The 18,102-nt window shown below is 38.3% G+C and overlaps 1 protein-coding gene across 4 annotated transcripts in view; it reads left to right on the top strand.

Annotated features, from left to right (window-relative positions):
- DGKI (diacylglycerol kinase iota) overlaps positions 1 to 18,102 on the top strand; it is a 205,171-nt gene that overhangs the window by 92,435 nt on the left and 94,634 nt on the right. Inside the window, exons 7-13 of one of the 4 annotated variants that reach the window (XM_039708216.1) lie at positions 4,979 to 5,050; positions 5,359 to 5,475; positions 12,070 to 12,165; positions 12,467 to 12,541; positions 13,752 to 13,847; positions 15,662 to 15,744; positions 17,058 to 17,118. In XM_039708216.1, the coding sequence (XP_039564150.1) occupies positions 4,979 to 5,050; positions 5,359 to 5,475; positions 12,070 to 12,165; positions 12,467 to 12,541; positions 13,752 to 13,847; positions 15,662 to 15,744; positions 17,058 to 17,118 (600 nt within the window). The remainder of the gene's footprint in view (positions 1 to 4,978; positions 5,051 to 5,358; positions 5,476 to 12,069; positions 12,166 to 12,466; positions 12,542 to 13,751; positions 13,848 to 15,661; positions 15,745 to 17,057; positions 17,119 to 18,102) is intronic. The other 3 variants (XM_039708214.1, XM_039708217.1, XM_039708215.1) reach the window with 3 other exon arrangements.

The following is an 18,102-nucleotide window of genomic DNA, read 5'->3' as shown; positions in this document are numbered from 1 at the left end:
TGGCCAAGCAGTCTCCTATTACAGTAAAATGCATGTGCTCTACTATACCATTCCAAAAACCTTCAAGTAAGAGCTACCTTTATTATTCTCTTGTCTTGTAAGAAAAGGGAAACTATCATTGAAACAGAATGACAGTAAATTTAAAGCTGTAAAAAAGTATTATTAATGGAATACTTAAGGATTCTGGCAGATCTTGCTGTGTTATAGTCCTATCTCATGCCTGGAATGGGATGATTAAATATTTTAGTGATTATTAACTACAGTTCAAATAAAGAAAGTTTTCAGGATATACCTATCTCATACTTCAAATCATAAGCAAGTGGATAGGAATTAATGCACTCCCTATCCTTAGCATAGCCTTGTGGCTTTATATTCAATTTTTGTGGCTTCATATTCAATTTTTCAGGAAGTGTCAGCCATGGCTGACACTTCCTGAAAAATTGACTACACAGGGGTCTGTCAGTGTTCAACCTTAGATCAGAAGTGCATTTTGAAAGAAATTTTCCTTGTTATCATCACTTGCAATGGTTCACATGGGGGACACTCTTGTAACAAATGAACTGAATTCCTTTCAGATTAAACTTAATTGGAAGTTGACTCTGTAGTTACTGGTGGGAATTCAGTCCACAGGAACCAGACCTACAGTTAATTCAGAGTAAAATTATCTGAAAATTCTTGTGTGTAATCTCTTGAGTACTAACACAGCCTATGCTACCCTGTTACACATTACTTGCTAGTGCAAATACAACTTATAGAAACTCATCTAGGCTTTAGGTTTTTATTCTTCTCAAGAGTGATTTCACTGATTTATTGCTGAAGTACTATATAGAGAAATTTGTACCAGGAAGGGGGCCTGGAATGTGCAGTGTAACCAAGAGAGCTATTTCTGGTTTTGTCTCATGAATTTCCAGAAATTGTACCTTTATAGTTAACAATCTATGGTAATCTTTCCTGTGGTTTTACCTTGTTGAACCTTGAGTTCATGTAAAGTTGTAGCATTTACAACATCCTTTAGCAAGAAATTCCTGAATTTAACCATATGGTATGAGAAGAACTACATTTTCATGTTCCAAACCTGTCACACATTAGGTCTTTTCCTTAATGCTTCATAGCTGTTGTGTTTGAAGGGATGGTAATTCAGAGTTCCCAACCCATGGCATCCCACCATTCATGATGTTTAAGAGTCCTTTTTTTTTTTCTCTTGAAACATGGAGAAAAAAAAAAAAAAAAGACAGTTTCATAGCTGTTAGCTATTTGTTAGTTGAGATCATCAGAGAAATCAGGATATTTTTTTTTCTATAATATGACATAAAAATCTCAGACCGTGTGGTCCAGAATTCATTTCATAACTATGTGCAGTAATAGAATCTTAAGGATAAATGAAAAGGAATCTTTTTCTAATGTGCTTCCAGTTAGCAGTGGTTGAGGGGTTTTCTGAGACTGAGAACATATTTTGGACCGTAGTGCTAAACAAACAATATTTCTTTAACCTTCTGTGGTGTCCAGAGTGGGGTGTCTTCCATAGAGATGCCGTGTGTGTCTACAGAATCTCTCTATTTGTTAGTTGAGATCATCAGAGAAATCAGGATATTTTTTTTTCTATAATATGACATAAAAATCTCAGACCGTGTGGTCCAGAATTCATTTCATAACTATGTACAGTAATAGAATCTTAAGGATAAATGAAAAGGAATCTTTTTCTAATGTGCTTCCAGTTAGCAGTGGTTGAGGGGTTTTCTGAGACTGAGAACATATTTTGGACCGTAATGCTAAACAAACAATATTTCTTTAACCTTTTGTGGTGTCCAGAGTGGGGTGTCTTCCACACAGATGTCTGTCTACAGAATCTCCGTCACTGTGTCCCTTTAAAGGCCTGTGGATTGATGCAGGACTGAATGTAAAGTTAAGAGTGAAATTTCTAGTGCTTGAAAGGTCATTCTAGTTCTTTGTTATTTTAGCAGAGGTCACCATCCAAGTGCTTCTGTTGCAGCCTGTATTCGAGTTGTAACCATACCTGTCTCTCCTGCAGTTATGCTGCATTAGGGTATCTCTAAGAGCACTAAAAAGAGAAAATCTTTAGAAGGAAAGTACTTGCAAAAAAAATAAAATTATTAGTAGCCCTGGTGTGAAAATGCTCTTTAATAATCAATGGCTTCTGTGAATATAAATAGAACATATCAGAACTAGCAATCCCTATGCGCTGTCTTTGGTGCACAGGTGTCTATGTTAATTTGTACTTTAATCTAAACTATTCAGACAAGTTGAATTACCAACACAAGCTGGCTTTGTGGCCATTCAGGCACACTTTTCCTACAAGTACATTTTTTCTGGTATGCACAACTATTTATTTCTACTGGAGCAGCTCACAACATGGGGTTTCATGTGTTGTGGAGGGATTGGTTGCTGGAGAATCAGTGCTAATCATATACTGTTAGCCTGATTGTCTCAGAAAGGTGAAATTAATTTTCAATCTCAAAATTTCTAATTTGGTGCAGAAGACCTCCTTGCATAATTGAAGATATCTGAAATTCATCTGAAATGCTTCTTCTCATTCAGAGAAGGCAGAAAATATGATTTCTAGTGAAATATGGAGGGTTCCTATGTTTCAGTCCAATAGTCTCTGCCAAATCTCCGTGTGACTTACAAAGCACGGTTTATTTTATCAGTTTTATCAATTACTTTATTTGTGAAGCTAGCTTTCAAATAAATGCCATCTTATCTGAAACTTCTATCCTTAGGAAGAATTAGCTCACATTTGTAAAGCAATTTGAGGAAGGAAGGTGGTGGTTTATTGCTGTTTATTATGAATATGTTTTTATTTCTGTATAATTTTCTCTAATGACTCCCTAAAAGCTAAATGGCTTACTAAATAAATGAAAAATGATCCATACAGAACCAGACTAGCTTCTCAGTCCATATGTTTAAAGTGTACAGCTGATGGGCTGTGGAATTAATGTACTGAATTTAGACTTTTATTTTAGGAGATTTTAGGAGCGAAAGGTTTTCCCATTGATGTTACGAAGCAGAAAAAAACCAGAAAACCAGAACACTTTGTGGCCATGAGGAACTGAATTAATTATTTTTTATTTTAATGCACTTTGGAACAAGGAGGAGTGAGATTTGTTAGAAACATTGTGAAGCACTAGAGTAAGTAAATGAGGAAAGAGTGTTTTGTCTAGTGTCAGACCTCTGTTCCGGCACTTGTATAACAGTTATTGCTCTTATGCTCACACTGAATGGCAGGCAAGATGTGACCACCAGAAGTATCTGGCCAGCTTGTCTTTTTTAAGCCACTTCACTACACTCCATTGCTAAACCTGAATATGCCAAATCACAATCATTATGGAAAACCTACTCTTTGAATTTCTCTGAATGTAAACCCTGAGGCATTAGGGGAAGGATTGAAACAAAACTGCAAAAATCTAGTCAGAGGTGACACAAGCCTTTTCAGGAGTTGGTCTTGGTGATGAGGTTCATGTGGCAAACTGGTTTGAGTGCATGCTGGAGACACCTGTATATGAAGCTGCAAGATGTACTTCTGCATTCTGGGCAGACAGGTAGAGCCTCCTCCTGTTCTGACTATCAACAGAATTGTTCTCAGCCACCATGTATAGACAGATTGTAGCTCAACACCTCACTTCAGAAGACCAAGGCATCTCTGCATGTTTTTTTTGGTTGTTTATTTAATTCTTCTTAGACATCCAGGGCATCCAGAGAGATGCTCTGGGTTCCAACAGCACTTGACCTTTAAATTTCACTGAGCACTAATAGGCTCATTTGTCCTGCAGGGTAAGAAGGACTTTAATAACAGAAGCAGTGAGGCAATGACCTGTTAGACGTTACTAAATCAGCTTATAACTTTTTTTTTGCGTTGGGCCTTGGGCATTTTCCAGCATGTAGGAGATTTAGGTATTACTCAGCTTGTTGAAAAGAAAACTGGCTCACAGATTCATCACTTGGTAGAGAGCCTGAATTAGAAAATTCTGGTTGGTGATGGGCTACTTACAGAGGTAGAGGGAGGATTGATGGAAGGCCATGAAAAAGGGATCCAACCAAGTGCAAATCTGAAATCTAAGCAGTAAGGACAACTGACAAACTGTTCACTGAAACTGTAGGCTTTCCATCTCTCCAGCCATCAACCCAAAATTTTTTTATCTCTGTCTAAATTAACCTTTAACTCAGCTCAAAATTACAGACTGTATCTTATTGTTTGTTGCCTGTGTTGCATGCAGAAGGATATATATGACCCAATTGTCTTCCAGCCTTAGAATTTACAGCAAAGTCATATTGCATTCTCTAGAAAGAAGCTCCTCTCTAGGAGAATAAAATTGCATTTTCTGGTTGGGCTGGGCTTTTCTTGCCTTAAAAATACAAAGAAATAATTTATTTTAATTGTGAGATCTGAATCAAGCCATATTGGGTTTTTTTGGAACTTACTGGAAAGATTTTAATCTGAGTGAGTTCAATAAAATTATAAACTTAATCACTTCATTTCCCTGTCATAGCATTCCCAGAGAGACATTGTAGTTAATTTTGCTCTGTCTTAAAAAAAAGGTAATTCTGCTCTGTAGTAAAAAAGGAAAATTCAAATTCTTGTTTATATTTAGAACAAACAAGGCTGCAATGACAAAACACTTTGTTCAACAGAAAATCTGAAACTTTCAAGTCTATAGAAATCCATTAAAAATTAAAATAGACATTTCTTCCCTATTTCTTCCATTGTTTTTAACTACAAAAAATTTAAGGAAAAGTGAAAAAACATGCAGAAATCCTTTTAAAAGAATGTTGTGAATATGCCCCAGTGGAAGAACCTTCTTCGTTACCTCCTGTAATTGTTTTATCCCCCAAAAATCTGCTAGCCCAGAACACTTACCTGGCTAGAGTGAGATATATAAACATATATAGAGATATATACAGAGAGATATATTTTCTTATAGTGAAGAGGAATTTAATGTTTTTTCCTCCCCGGTTGTTCTAGGGCTTTCAGCAGAAATTCTCCTTCCACAGTAAAGAGATTGTGGCCATCAGTTGTTCCTGGTGCAAGCTGGCGGTAAGTGGAAAATACTTCAGGAGACTGGGTTTAACTAGGAGTGATTGTGGGGGTTTTTTGTTTGTTGGTTTAGTGCTTTTGTTTGTCTTGGTTTGTTTTCACTTGTGTCTTTTTATTTTAATTTTTTTCCTAAGAAGACATGGCTTAGGAAGATAATCTTTAGCTACATCTCCTAAATCTCCATACATTGAAGAACTTGAAGATGATGGAGTTGGGAATATTGCTTCAGTTTTTGTACCATCACTCTCTTCTTCTTCTCCAGGCTTCCCCTTTGTCTTTCTTGACTCTATTCTTTCCCTCTCTTCCAGTTTCATAACAAAGTCACCTGTTTCATGCTACATCACATTGAGGAGCCATGTTCCCTGGGGGCTCATGCTGCTGTCATTGTGCCTCCCACCTGGATCATTAAGGTGAAGAAACCTCAGGTAACTGCATGCTGTCTGTTTCTGAAGCTGTCTGGCTGTGCAGGGCCTGTCTGGCTGTGCAGGGCCAGCCTGGCTTCTCTGCTTGGTCCTCCATCACCAAGGCATGCTTGTTCAACCCTGCCTCTATCCCTGAAACCCAGCATACATCCATGGTGGTTATGAACCTGTATCCTCCTTCCCCTCCATCAAGTCCTTTAGTGAATTTCCCTGTTTGGGATGATTAGCAACAAACATGACTCGTTCTGAGCTAATTCAGCTCAGAGTTGTTCCTGTAACTGTGAGTTCAGCAAGCATACTGCAAGATATCCTGTGTGGTAGGCAGTCAAGCATGTTTCATTAAATAGAGCTGAGCAAATACAGGGAAAAACTTCACAAACATTGACTTGAACTGCAGTAAGAATTGGCTGTGTCTGGACTGGCATCCCTCAGAATTTGCCTTTAATGGACATGCAGAGAATCAGAACTTACTTGCACCAGTGCTTGTTTAGTCAGCAGTAAACAAACCCACACGCTCATTGTTGCACATAACAGGCATTGGACTTCAAAGCTTTTGTGATGGATGTGGTAGGTCTTGGAGAGGGTAATTCACTGCTGAACACAACAGGGAAAAAAGGTATCCAAAAGAGAGTTGGCCAGAAATTAAAAGGGGGTTCACATCATGCTAGAATAATTTTTTCTTTGAAAATATGTTTTTACTCCAACTTGAGCTGAAAGAAACAAACACTGAACATATCAGGGAGTCAGAAATGCTGGTTAAATTTTTTATTTCAGAATAATATTCTTTATTTCAGCCCATCCTTGGGAAGTGACCTGGGCTTTTTGACTCTGCCTCCTGGCTGTCAAGAAGAAGCTAAGAAGTTCAGGCTGTAGCCAAGGCACTAAGACAAAAGTCCATGAAACCAGAAGAAGGCCTAAATTGTGACACTGCCTTTAGTTCCAGTTTAGGGATGTGACAGATTTGGGCATAAGTAGGAAGCTGTTTGTTAAAGACAAGGGGCAGAGGAAATACATGGATAGAGTTATCAAAAAATCAACCAAAGAAGCCTCTGTTTTTCCCTTTGGTTAAGATGAAGCATTGCAATATTCCTAGCCACCTCCACTCTGAGAGGAAAAGGCTTTTTTGCCATTTTTAGATTTCCCCCACACTCTTTTCTCTGTTTTACTCAGTCTCCTTCAGAGAAATACTTTTTTCTCTTTTGTTGAGGAATGTTTGAGTCCTTGGCAGGGACTTAATATCCTTGACTAATTTTCAGCAACTGTGTGGTATTTGACAGATGTATCCATGTTTGACCTTACTAAAAGAAGATTTCTTCAATAATTTTAATTTTTATTTTACTTAATTTTTATTAAAAAAGGAAAAAAACCCACAAAACAAAAAACAAACAAACAAACAAAACCAATAAACCCTGATGTGTAATTTTCTTTTGATTTGGCTTTTGCCCAAAGTAGGGTATATCTTCCTTATAATATTTGTAGAGAATTTCCTTTCTTCTCCATTTTTTTAAACTTTAAATTAAAAAATTAATCTAATCTAAGTAATTATAATTTATGGAAAAGATGTTTTTTTAAATAAAGGCTTAAAATGTTAAGCCAAAAGAAAGTAGCTGTTAGCTTTGTGTGCCTAAGTCATGAGCACAGAGAAAGTACTTGATTATTAACTAGCAATCACATCTCTATCCTTGAAATTCATGGTCGAGTTGGCCAGAAATTAAAAGGGGGTTCACATCATGCTAGAATAATTTTTTCTTTGAAAATATGTTTTTACTCCAACTTGAGCTGAAAGAAACAAACACTGAACATATCAGGGAGTCAGAAATGCTGGTTAAATTTTTTATTTCAGAATAATATTCTTTATTTCAGCCCATCCTTGGGAAGTGACCTGGGCTTTTTGACTCTGCCTCCTGGCTGTCAAGAAGAAGCTAAGAAGTTCAGGCTGTAGCCAAGGCACTAAGACAAAAGTCCATGAAACCAGAAGAAGGCCTAAATTGTGACACTGCCTTTAGTTCCAGTTTAGGGATGTGACGGATTTGGGCATAAGTAGGAAGCTGTTTGTTAAAGACAAGGGGCAGAGGAAATACATGGATAGAGTTATCAAAAAATCAACCAAAGAAGCCTCTGTTTTTCCCTTTGGTTAAGATGAAGCATTGCAATATTCCTAGCCACCTCCACTCTGAGAGGAAAAGGCTTTTTTGCCATTTTTAGATTTCCCCCACACTCTTTTCTCTGTTTTACTCAGTCTCCTTCAGAGAAATACTTTTTTCTCTTTTGTTGAGGAATGTTTGAGTCCTTGGCAGGGACTTAATATCCTTGACTAATTTTCAGCAACTGTGTGGTATTTGACAGATGTATCCATGTTTGACCTTACTAAAAGAAGATTTCTTCAATAATTTTAATTCTTATTTTACTTAATTTTTATTAAAAAAGGGAAAAAACCCCACAAAACAAAAAACAAACCCTGATGTGTAATTTTCTTTTGATTTGGCTTTTGCCCAAAGTAGGGTATATCTTCCTTATAATATTTGTAGAGAATTTCCTTTCTTCTCCATTTTTTTAAACTTTAAATTAAAAAATTAATCTAATCTAAGTAATTATAATTTATGGAAAAGATGTTTTTTTAAATAAAGGCTTAAAATGTTAAGCCAAAAGAAAGTAGCTGTTAGCTTTGTGTGCCTAAGTCATGAGCACAGAGAAAGTACTTGATTATTAACTAGCAATCACATCTCTATCCTTGAAATTCATGGTCAGTAGAATGCAACACTTTATCTTCAGTAGCTGGAGCATTAAATAGATCAAAATTGTATTTAACACAGATAATGGGTACATTTCCATGAGGCTTCCAAATAGCACCCATTGGAGTTACGGGAAATGCATCCTTATTACTTTAGAATATAGTGATGCATCTTTTGGATGCATTTTCAGATTTTTTGGCAGAAGTCTAGTTTTCTTTATTGTTTTCTTAGGAAATATTTTTCCTCTCCTGCTGTTTCTGGCCAGCTCTACTTCTATGTATTATGATCCTCTTCACCCTATAGAAATGTTTGGTAAACACTATGAATTATTCACATCACTTAATCCAAAGAGCACAAACACAATGTTTAGAAATTGTTGTAATTTCCATTAAAAAAAAAGAATGTGTAACCAACAATGTGTTTTTCACATATTTCACAGTCAGAATAAATATGGCTAGAAGCTTTTTGGGTATAAAATATTTCCTCAGCTCTAATTAACTACTTACATTGGTCACAGACAACTCCTGAACTGAATTCCCCACTCATATAAAATTGATTTTAGTGGTGCCTGCATCCTGTTTGTTTGTGGTTTCCTTGAAGTAAATAAGATGGTGTTTTGTAGCAAAACCTTGCTCTGTTTTACAATTTTTTATTTTTTGACTGCCACAAAAATGGTTTTCCATGCTTATTTTGTACAACGTGGGTCACCACCTTTCAAATATTAGGCTTGCATGAAGACCACACTCTGTGTCTCATTACCAAAAACGTTGAGGTAGTGAAGCATCATGGTGTAATTGGTTAAGAACAAATTTATACTAACATCTATGGTCTAAATGGGGAGCTTTTGCTTCTTACAAGCAACTGATTTAAAGATGAAGAATATTCAGAATGGTTCAAACCATTTTGGAATTGGTGGTAGCCCTGTGTGTAGTGACCCCCTTACATGAATGGAAAACTCTAATACCTCTTCCGTCTTATCTGTAATGTGAGCCACTTCTGTAACTTTTCTACTGATTTCCAGTATTTCTGTATTGTTGGCAGTGCTTTGATACCAGCTCTGTTTTCCTGGGGTTCAAAACAATTCCATCTCCTAGTTTGTGAAGCAGGTCACCCTTGTTGACTGGTGGTATTTCCTTATAGGTGAGGATGGGTAGGCAAAGTGATGTTAGCTCTGGCAGTGTACTTGCTATATGCTTGTGTTGTGGAAGAAAAGTAGATGATAAGGAGGATCTGACTGATGGATTTACTCATTTAGTCCGTCTTCTGTTTGGGAAGACAAAGGCAGTAACTGTAAAATTCCAAGGTTTTTCTGTTCAAGGTGAGTAAATTGGTGTTTTCTTCTCTTCCTTTGAGGACTGTGAACTAGTTCTAGTGAATACTTACATTTCTGGGCTTATTTCTATATTTCCTCAATTCCTGAGTGCAGCTGGCTTGTCTGATAGTGGTTTGGGAACAACCAGAAGATGGTCAAGATTGACCTTCCCAGATGCTGTTTGTTGTTAGAGTAATTTGAAAATCAGTGTACTAAAAGCCTTTGAAAACTGAGGATGAAATGTTGCAAAGGAAAAGGTTGAAAGGTTTCATTGGATTTGTCTGAGGTAGTCTGTGGCCTTCACACCATCCCACACCTTACAAGAAGGACTCCAATTACTCTCTTCATCTACCTAAGTTTTCTGAGACCTATACTGACCATTCAATAATATGAAAAATCTCTTTTTGAAGATGGACAAACTGACATCCACAAAGGAGAGGTTTCCTCTCTAGAGGGAAGTTAGGATTTACTTATTGTGCCCATTTAAAGGTATGCTTTGCTATCAGATAGCTTGCTAAATAACATTGTTTGTTTACAAAACACTCATTACCTTGTTCTGTGAACAAGATATGATATATCCATTTCTTCACTTCAGTGTGCAAAGACTGCTGATACTCTTTGGCTGTTACTCTGCTGCATGTTTTCAGAAAACCTCTGCTTATGTCTAAGCAGCTTTCTGTGGTTCATCTGCTACGGACACAAGGTTGCAATTACTGCAGTAAAGATTCAGGTTCTGTTAACACTTTAGGGGTAGGCATGTTTGAAAAAAAAATTTAAAAAAAAGATGAAATAACATTGTAGAGATGCAGCATTTAGTGCCTTTTTAAGTACGGAAATGAAAATCGTTATAACCGTGAATGGAGGCTTAACCTTAAAGTGTTTCTTTAATATAGCTGTATGCCTTTTCCCACCCCACTGTTAGGTACATTATTGTGGGATTTAATGACAACTACATTTAAGCATTTTTTTAGTTATTCTTTTATAATTAGTCAGGGTTTTACTGAGCCATCTTTACCCTTGGTATGCGTGTGAGCTTTCAGCACATTGCTAACAAGAGTGTGGATAGACTAGATCTCCTCTCTGACCTGTGTTCAGGAAGAATCCTTCAGAGAATGCCTGAGGAACTGTGCTAAGGCCCCCATGGGAGGCAGCTTTGAATGTAATGCCCCCATAACTTTCTGTTGTCATCAAGACTTTTGCCTGCAGTCAATGTCACTACTGAGGTAGGGCAGCACAAGACCATGCGGATGGGATTGCTGATGCACTTGGTAGTCAGTGCAGTCTTTATGGTTTATCATGCTTTCAAGATCACTTTGTATCAGCATAGGGAAGATTATGAACTTCTTCTAAAGAACACTTCTTTAGGTAGTTTCTCAAAATATGGCCTAAAAGGGCAATTCCTGACATTGCTCTACAGAGCTGTCTTGTCTTCAGTATTTTCAGTAAGCAATAAGGCGTGACTATTTCATTCTTTAGAAATGCTGAGAACTTGGGACCTTGTGTTCTATGGCAGGCTTCTCTTGGTCTGTGTGACAGAGGGCAATGCCTTTAGGTATTTCAGTTAGATAGCTGTTAGTTTTTCTTCTCAAGGATGTGGAAGCATTAACTTATGCATCTGGCATGTCATACTCAAGTCTTGAAATTCTGAAAGTGGTTGATGTGTATTAAACAAAACTTAGTAGCTATTCCTGTTAATGTTGGATAGTGAGCAGGATTAAGACTAAACATCACTTTTTACAGATTTGATAATCTCTGCTTGTTTAGTGGTACACATCTGATCAAGGTCAGGACAGAAAAGAACTTTCAGATGAGCTGAGTGAATCTGGCTTTCCCTCTTATATCCAGGAAAAAAAATAAACAAACAATGAACTTTGTTCTAATTCCTCATGCTACTTTATTTCCTGGTGATGGTTAGACTAGAAGTTGAAATACTGCAAAAGTATTTAGAGTATTTCCCATAAGACAAAATTTCAATTATGGAAATGGTTAGGATTTCCTGCAGGTATAACTTCAATTAATGAATTAAAATAAAAAAACAAACAAACAAACAAAAAAAAAAACAAACCACAAAACCCCACCAAACCCCAAAACCAACCAAAATTCCCCTTTTTACTGTTCTTATCACCCCAGAACACCTTTTTGTTCCACGTCACTGAGCAGACTGTCATCTACCTGGAGAATAGACTTAACATAAGTTCTGTTTTAATAGGTTCTGCAGAAATACAAGCACTTGTACATTTTCCTATGTAGTTGTGATATTTTTATTTAAAAAAGCAACAAAAAAAAATCAGCCAACAAACACCTTCTCTACTTAAATCTTTAAAAATCAGCAATTCAGTTTCTTCCTAAGCAGATGATTGCACAAGTTTCTTGATAGGCTGGAACTGACTCTATAGTGCCAGCATCATATGCCATGGTGGCCTATGTTATGTTGAGTCATAATGGTTGCCAGAGCTAAAACTTTTTGTTTTCTTTCCTTAAAAAAAAAAGAGCAAACAAAAAAACATGAAAAATATCTTATTTATCATGTTTTTTTATTACATCTTTATGCAGGTGGTCTCCATACCAGGAGACGAGCCTGATTGGGCAGGAGACTGGAGCCCCGAAGGGGAAACGGGCGTCTCCTACCCCTTTTGGGAGGGTTGGCAGGTACAACATGTGGTGTTATGTGAGTCTATGGGAGCATCTGATCTTTTTTCCCCCCTCACAGCGTGGGAAAGTTTCCGGTTCCAAAGCACCAGTCTGGTCTCCGTGTGTGGCTTTCTCCATAAACGGTGGTGTGGAAGTGTAAAGCATGCAGCGCATGTAATTTAAATCTCGAGCATGTGCCAGATACTCTTATCATTCTCCAAGTGGACATGCATGGAAGAGCTTCGTCAAGGGGCTCTGTCTGGGCCTGTCTTCTAAATTTTGTTTTGCTTTTCATGTATTTTTTTTCCCTTCGATGTAGAACTCCTTAAAGACTTCAACAAGGCGAAAGAAGAGAACATCCTTTAAAAGAAAAGCCAGTAAAAGAGGAAATGAAGTAGGTATTCAAGTGCTTTGGAAATCATGCTCCTTTTGTTTAAGTGTCTAAACACAGAGTTAAAAGTTTTTTAGGCTTTTTTTTCCTTTATTTCACTGGAACGTTTAATGCATTTTTCCCCTGGGAAATTCCATGGTATTGAATTTGTTGTTAGAAGAGATAAAACTCATATGAAAAGTTTTATTTTCTGAGTTGATTTTTTTCAAGAAATGATGTACCATACTCCAGAAGGACCAGCACCCTAAAGAAAGTGTGTTCCCTTTGGATGTAAGAAATTTAGCTCCCACCCTTTTTTTCCACTAAGCAGAATAGGGATGTGAAACTGGGGTTGTGAAACCCATGGTAAGTGCACTGATGCAAGGCTGTGGTCTGGATGTGATCCGTTTTCAGATGTCTTCTTCAGGGGATCTCGTATTAAAATTGGACCACAGAGAGAGACAGCGGTTTATTGATCTATTGGTGTATTTACTATGTGCCTATGGAAGAACTTGCTTCCATATCCTTCCTAGTGGATTAATTATCTAGACAAACAGTCTCATAGGAGAGGTAGGGGGAGACTCACCCCTGCATAGACAGGGCTCTCTGGTTCAAGTCCTTTACTGCATGGTGGGAGAACTGCAGACCAGAAACTGAAAACTGTCTGTGAAAGCCTAGGACAGTGCCTTCATTACTGGGCTCTGGGGTGTCCTGCAGGGGCTAAGGAGTAGGCAGGCAAATAGTTTTCCCAAGGATGTGTCATGTTGGATCTGTGGCATTTGTTCAGAGGTGGGAAGGTGGTAAGGCCAAGAATTTGAGAGCAGATTATCTGCAAATAATTGCTTGTGCAACTTGTCTGTTAGATGGAATTAATGGAAAAAGTAACTTACCTCATTCTATTTTACTTTGGAAAAACTGTTTGTATTAGAAATAACACTGTCTCCGACGCGTTAGTAGTGTTGTGTGAATAATTGTGGGGAATAGGGTCAGAAATAACCTCAAAAGAATTTTGAAATAATTGTAAGTTACCCTGAAATGATATTTCCCCCCTCTTATTTTATTCCGTTGTCTCAGCTGGATAAATTGCTCTCAACTGGGCACCACATTGACATGGCTGTACTATTTCCAGTACCTGAGGTAGTTTTGTCAGAGCTAGGTTGGGTCTTCTGTGTGTGCTATGCCAAAGAAACTTACGTCCCTTGTATTGAAGCTGTTTATTGCTTCTGTTTCTCAGGATAACAAAGGCCGGCCTTTTGTGATAAAACCTATCTCCTCTCCACTCATGAAACCACTGCTGGTTTTTGTCAATCCAAAAAGTGGAGGGAATCAGGTAAGAATATCAGCTGGGTCTGGATTGTGAAGTTTAACAGCAGGGTTTGTGCAAATGACTCTATTTCTTGGCCAGTCAGATAGAAAGGACTCTATGCCTGAAGAAGCCTGAAGACCTTCCTCAGAAAAGGTCCTTGATGTGGAATGGTCTTTCTACTTCAGTAGAGTTGGATGACTGGAATGGATATTTGAGTATTTGAGTGGTTGTACTCCTATCTTCAGGTTCTTGAAAGGAATCTAAAATGATACTTTGGAATTTTTCAGAAGATTTCATCTTTTCACAAAGAATTTAGGTTTCCAGTGAAGATTTTAGACTTTATCCAAAAATGTGGTCTAGCTTTGCTAGGAAAGGCTAATTTAAATTTCTGAATGAGAAATGACATATCCCTATGGCACCTAAAAAAATCAGCAGTGGTCTTGTACTGTACCACAGAGACCAAGCTGCAGTGACTAAAATGGAGCAGACTTCTTCCTTAGGATTCTTGGAATGAATACTTACCCAAGTGAATATTTTCCCGGTTCTGCCACTTTTTGAATATCAAAGAATTGGAGTGCCTTTCAATAAAGGGCCTTGTAATAGAAAATATTAGTGTAAGATACAACAGAGGCCTATAGAGCATGGAGAGTAGTATAGGCACTGCTCATTTTCTCCTGTGTTAGAATTACAGAGGATATCAAATGAAACTGTTTAGACTGATTCAAAACAAAAGGAAAAAGCTGGTTCTTCTCACAGTTTGTAGTTCAGTGAAAAACTCTTTGAATTAGGATGTGGTGGATGCTAAACACATCTGGAGGAGATATTACACAGGCTGGAGCAGATGTTTGGATGTGAAAAACCATGATGTCCTGTACCTCCCTCTGGTTCAAGAGTTGTATGAACTGCACACAGCTGAGACTGGAAGAATACCTATAGCAAACATCACATTTATTTTCTGTCTTCTTATACCTTTTCCTAGCTACTACAACTGCTATTCTTGGTTTGTCAGGGAAGGTGTCAGGCAGAAGAGCCATCCCTAGGAAGGGAGATCTATGGAAAATTCCTGATGTGTACCCTCAGGCCATGTCTGAAAGGCATTCTTGAATTAGAGTACAAGCTCAGCCCATAGAGTTCTTAGCTCTCTGCTACTAGTAAGAGATCCTGTTACTTTGTGTCTGGGCAGAACGTTGAAGGAAGGGATTTGAGTGGGAATATGAACTTCAGAGTTTGAGAATACAGAAATTATACCTTTAGGTGGTGGGCTGGCCACACTACATAGAATGAGGGACCATTGGGACAGTTGTACCCCACAAAGTTCTTGACTCCTGCTTCATTAGATGGTAGAGGTTACAATGATGAATGATCATTGTGGTGATAGTGGAGGCCACTGTCATTGCTTGGACATTGAGCAGCACACTGTTCAATGCTGGAGACGGAGACTTTGGCTACAACCTTGTTCAACTTCTTGCTGTCATGGATAGCTGAGGGTGAGGTGGGATAACAGAGGTTGCTTTTTGTTGCAGGTAATGAGAAGCAGGAGAACAGGTTGCTGTGGGAGATGAACCTTTGGTCTGACCCCAGCTGCCTGTTCTTACGGACCATTAGTGATCTGTGTTGTTGAAATTGGTCTATATGCCTACATGTGCACCTCGTCCTGGATTGCTATTCTAGAGCAGTCATTTGCTATGCCACTTTCTACTTTGTCTTCTTGTTTTGTATTGGCTTTATAAAGCACAGAAAAATAAAAGCAGTTGAGATACAGTGAGTAATGCACAATATTTCCAATAATCATTAAACTGCTCATAACTTCCCTTCCTTTGATTTTTCTCTCTTGTCAGGGCACCAAGGTTCTCCAAATGTTTATGTGGTATTTGAATCCACGCCAGGTCTTTGATCTCTCTCAGGAAGGGCCAAGAGATGCGTAAGTAGTGGAGCCTTCATTGCTGTGCCGCCTATTTCTGGTCTGGTCAGGAAAACAGGAAAAGATCCAGCCTGGCTGGATTAGTGACTGTGTGAGGTTTACATATCCAGGTTATGGTAGCAAGGGAAGGGCTGCAGTGGGGGCTTTTGTGAGAAGAGGTCAGGAGCTGCCCCTGTGTCCAGACAGAGGCAAGTCCAGATGGCTTCAAGGATCACTGAGGATCCCAATGCCTGATCTCAATGCCTAATGAATGAGCATTCCAGTGAGGTGAGGCTGCCTCCAGACTGTGTGTCCCTGCTCACTGAGTAACTAACTCAGCTTAGCAAGACAGTAATTGAAGAGCAAACCTCTTCCAAGGGAGAGGGTATCTCTCCTTATAAAGGGCTGAGTTTTGCTGCCAAGGGGTGAGAAACCATCCTTCTGTGGTACTTGACATGGGGATACTGGCTTTTCTTAACCATCTGTTCAGAACTGCTTTCACATTTTCTAAATATGTTTTGTATGTGTTTCTAAATATTATTACTATAAATATTTTATAGCAATAATGCAAAATCAAATATTTGCCTGTAGAAGAGCAGTCCAAGTGTTTCCTATTCAAGGCACCCAAGCTTTTTATTTTTCTGCAGAAGCACCTGCACTGCTGTTCTCTCATGATGTTTAGAAGCTTTAAGTTAAACACACATTTTTCAGAGCTGTATAATGGGGAAAAGGAGGGTTAGTTCCTCTAGTCACTCAGCTCTCTACATGTGAATGTCCCCACCTTCATTAACAAATATTTCACGATGGCATTGTATGAAGGGTGCAACTGAAGGATCAGGACTTCAAAGGGTGCTTTTTTTGGACTCTCCTGTTGATATTTAGATCACATATCCAGAAAGAACTCTATATTACATATTCTTGCCTTCTGTGGTGTTAAAATACAGTCACTAGTTGAAGAAGCTGTCACATTATACAAGACTCAGAAATGGTAGCTCAACAAGTCATAAGGAAGAACATTAAATGTTGTTTTAAAACCTCAGTTTAAATTTATTTTCTTTAGGGTAAGAAAAAAAATGAAAGGTTTTGACCTCCCTAGAGGGAATGTGAAAATCTGGGAAGTTGCTAAACTGATCAAACACTTTCCTAACATGGAGGAAGGCCTCATTTCACATCCTAGTGGTTTCTCATTTCTATTCTACTCATATTTTTAGCAATGAATATTTGAAAATGCAGTAAGTGGTGGTTACATTGTCACTCAGCAAAATGCATTAAAAATGTCTGCATTACTGTTCTTACATTTTTCTCCTTTTCCCCCCCTTTTCCTCCCTGGGCAGGCTGGAGCTGTACAGAAAAGTGCCGAACCTGCGGATCCTGGCATGTGGTGGGGATGGGACGGTAGGTGGCAGGGACCTGGCAGTGCCATGGTCTTTGACCAAATGATTAAACTCCTCACAGTGGTGGGTTTCCCACCTCACCATGCCTGCAGAAGAACAGAGAGACAACATATCTTACACTTGTGAAAGCTAATATTTGTTTTTCAATTTTCTGTGTGGTCTGGCCTGTGAAGAAATGAGGCCAGATGCTCATGTCCAAATCCCTCTTTCCTTTATATATAAAGATTTTGTACAGCTTAAAAGGAATAAACACTAACTTTGCTGGTCTCCTCTCACTATATACATTAGATCTGAGGGTTAACTTAGTGTCTGGGAGCCATTATATCTTAATTTCTGCTCTCTCCTGCTAGACCCTGGCAGATCCAGGTTCAGTACTTTTCTTTACAACACAATTTCTGTGCTCCTGGATAAGTGAATGGGGTCAGGTCTTAAAAGGATTTGTGCACCTTCATTTGGAAAAAAACTCTGCAGCTCACGGTCTGAAGGTCATGAGTGGTAATGGAGTTATTATAACTGCATTCTCTTTCCAGTACTTCAAAATATTTTAAATCTCAGTCTGTGCCACTGAGTGCTAATACAGTTGAAAAACTGACCTTTAATCTCTAGGGGCTCAGTTCCTCAACATGCATTTGATGACAATTTTAGCAGTAAGTATGGTAAGGAAAATGCATTACTACTCACAAGATGCAGTGATTGGACAGAACACATCTATATAGATCTTTAGGGCATGGAGAGGTTGTTGGTTTATTTTGTAGAGAGCTTAACCCCCTCTCAAAATTCACTTTGACTTGAGCTTCTGGGGGAATTTCCCCAGCTTTTTTGGGTTCTTTTAAAACCCCGGGGGTAACGATATTAATACCAATGTTTCCTCTGCAAGAATGAAGAAAAAAATCAGTGATAAGACCACTGCCTTGCTGGTATATGGAAAGAAAGACATGACTGCTACTGAATGATGAACTAAAGAAACATGAAAGGCAGTCCTTTA

Source organism: Passer montanus, unplaced genomic scaffold (genome assembly GCF_014805655.1).
Source record: "Passer montanus isolate IOZ18808 unplaced genomic scaffold, ASM1480565v1 scaffold20, whole genome shotgun sequence".
Taxonomy (NCBI): domain Eukaryota; kingdom Metazoa; phylum Chordata; class Aves; order Passeriformes; family Passeridae; genus Passer; species Passer montanus.
Note: the sequence above shows the minus strand (reverse complement) of the source record. Positions and strands in the feature narration are given on the sequence as shown.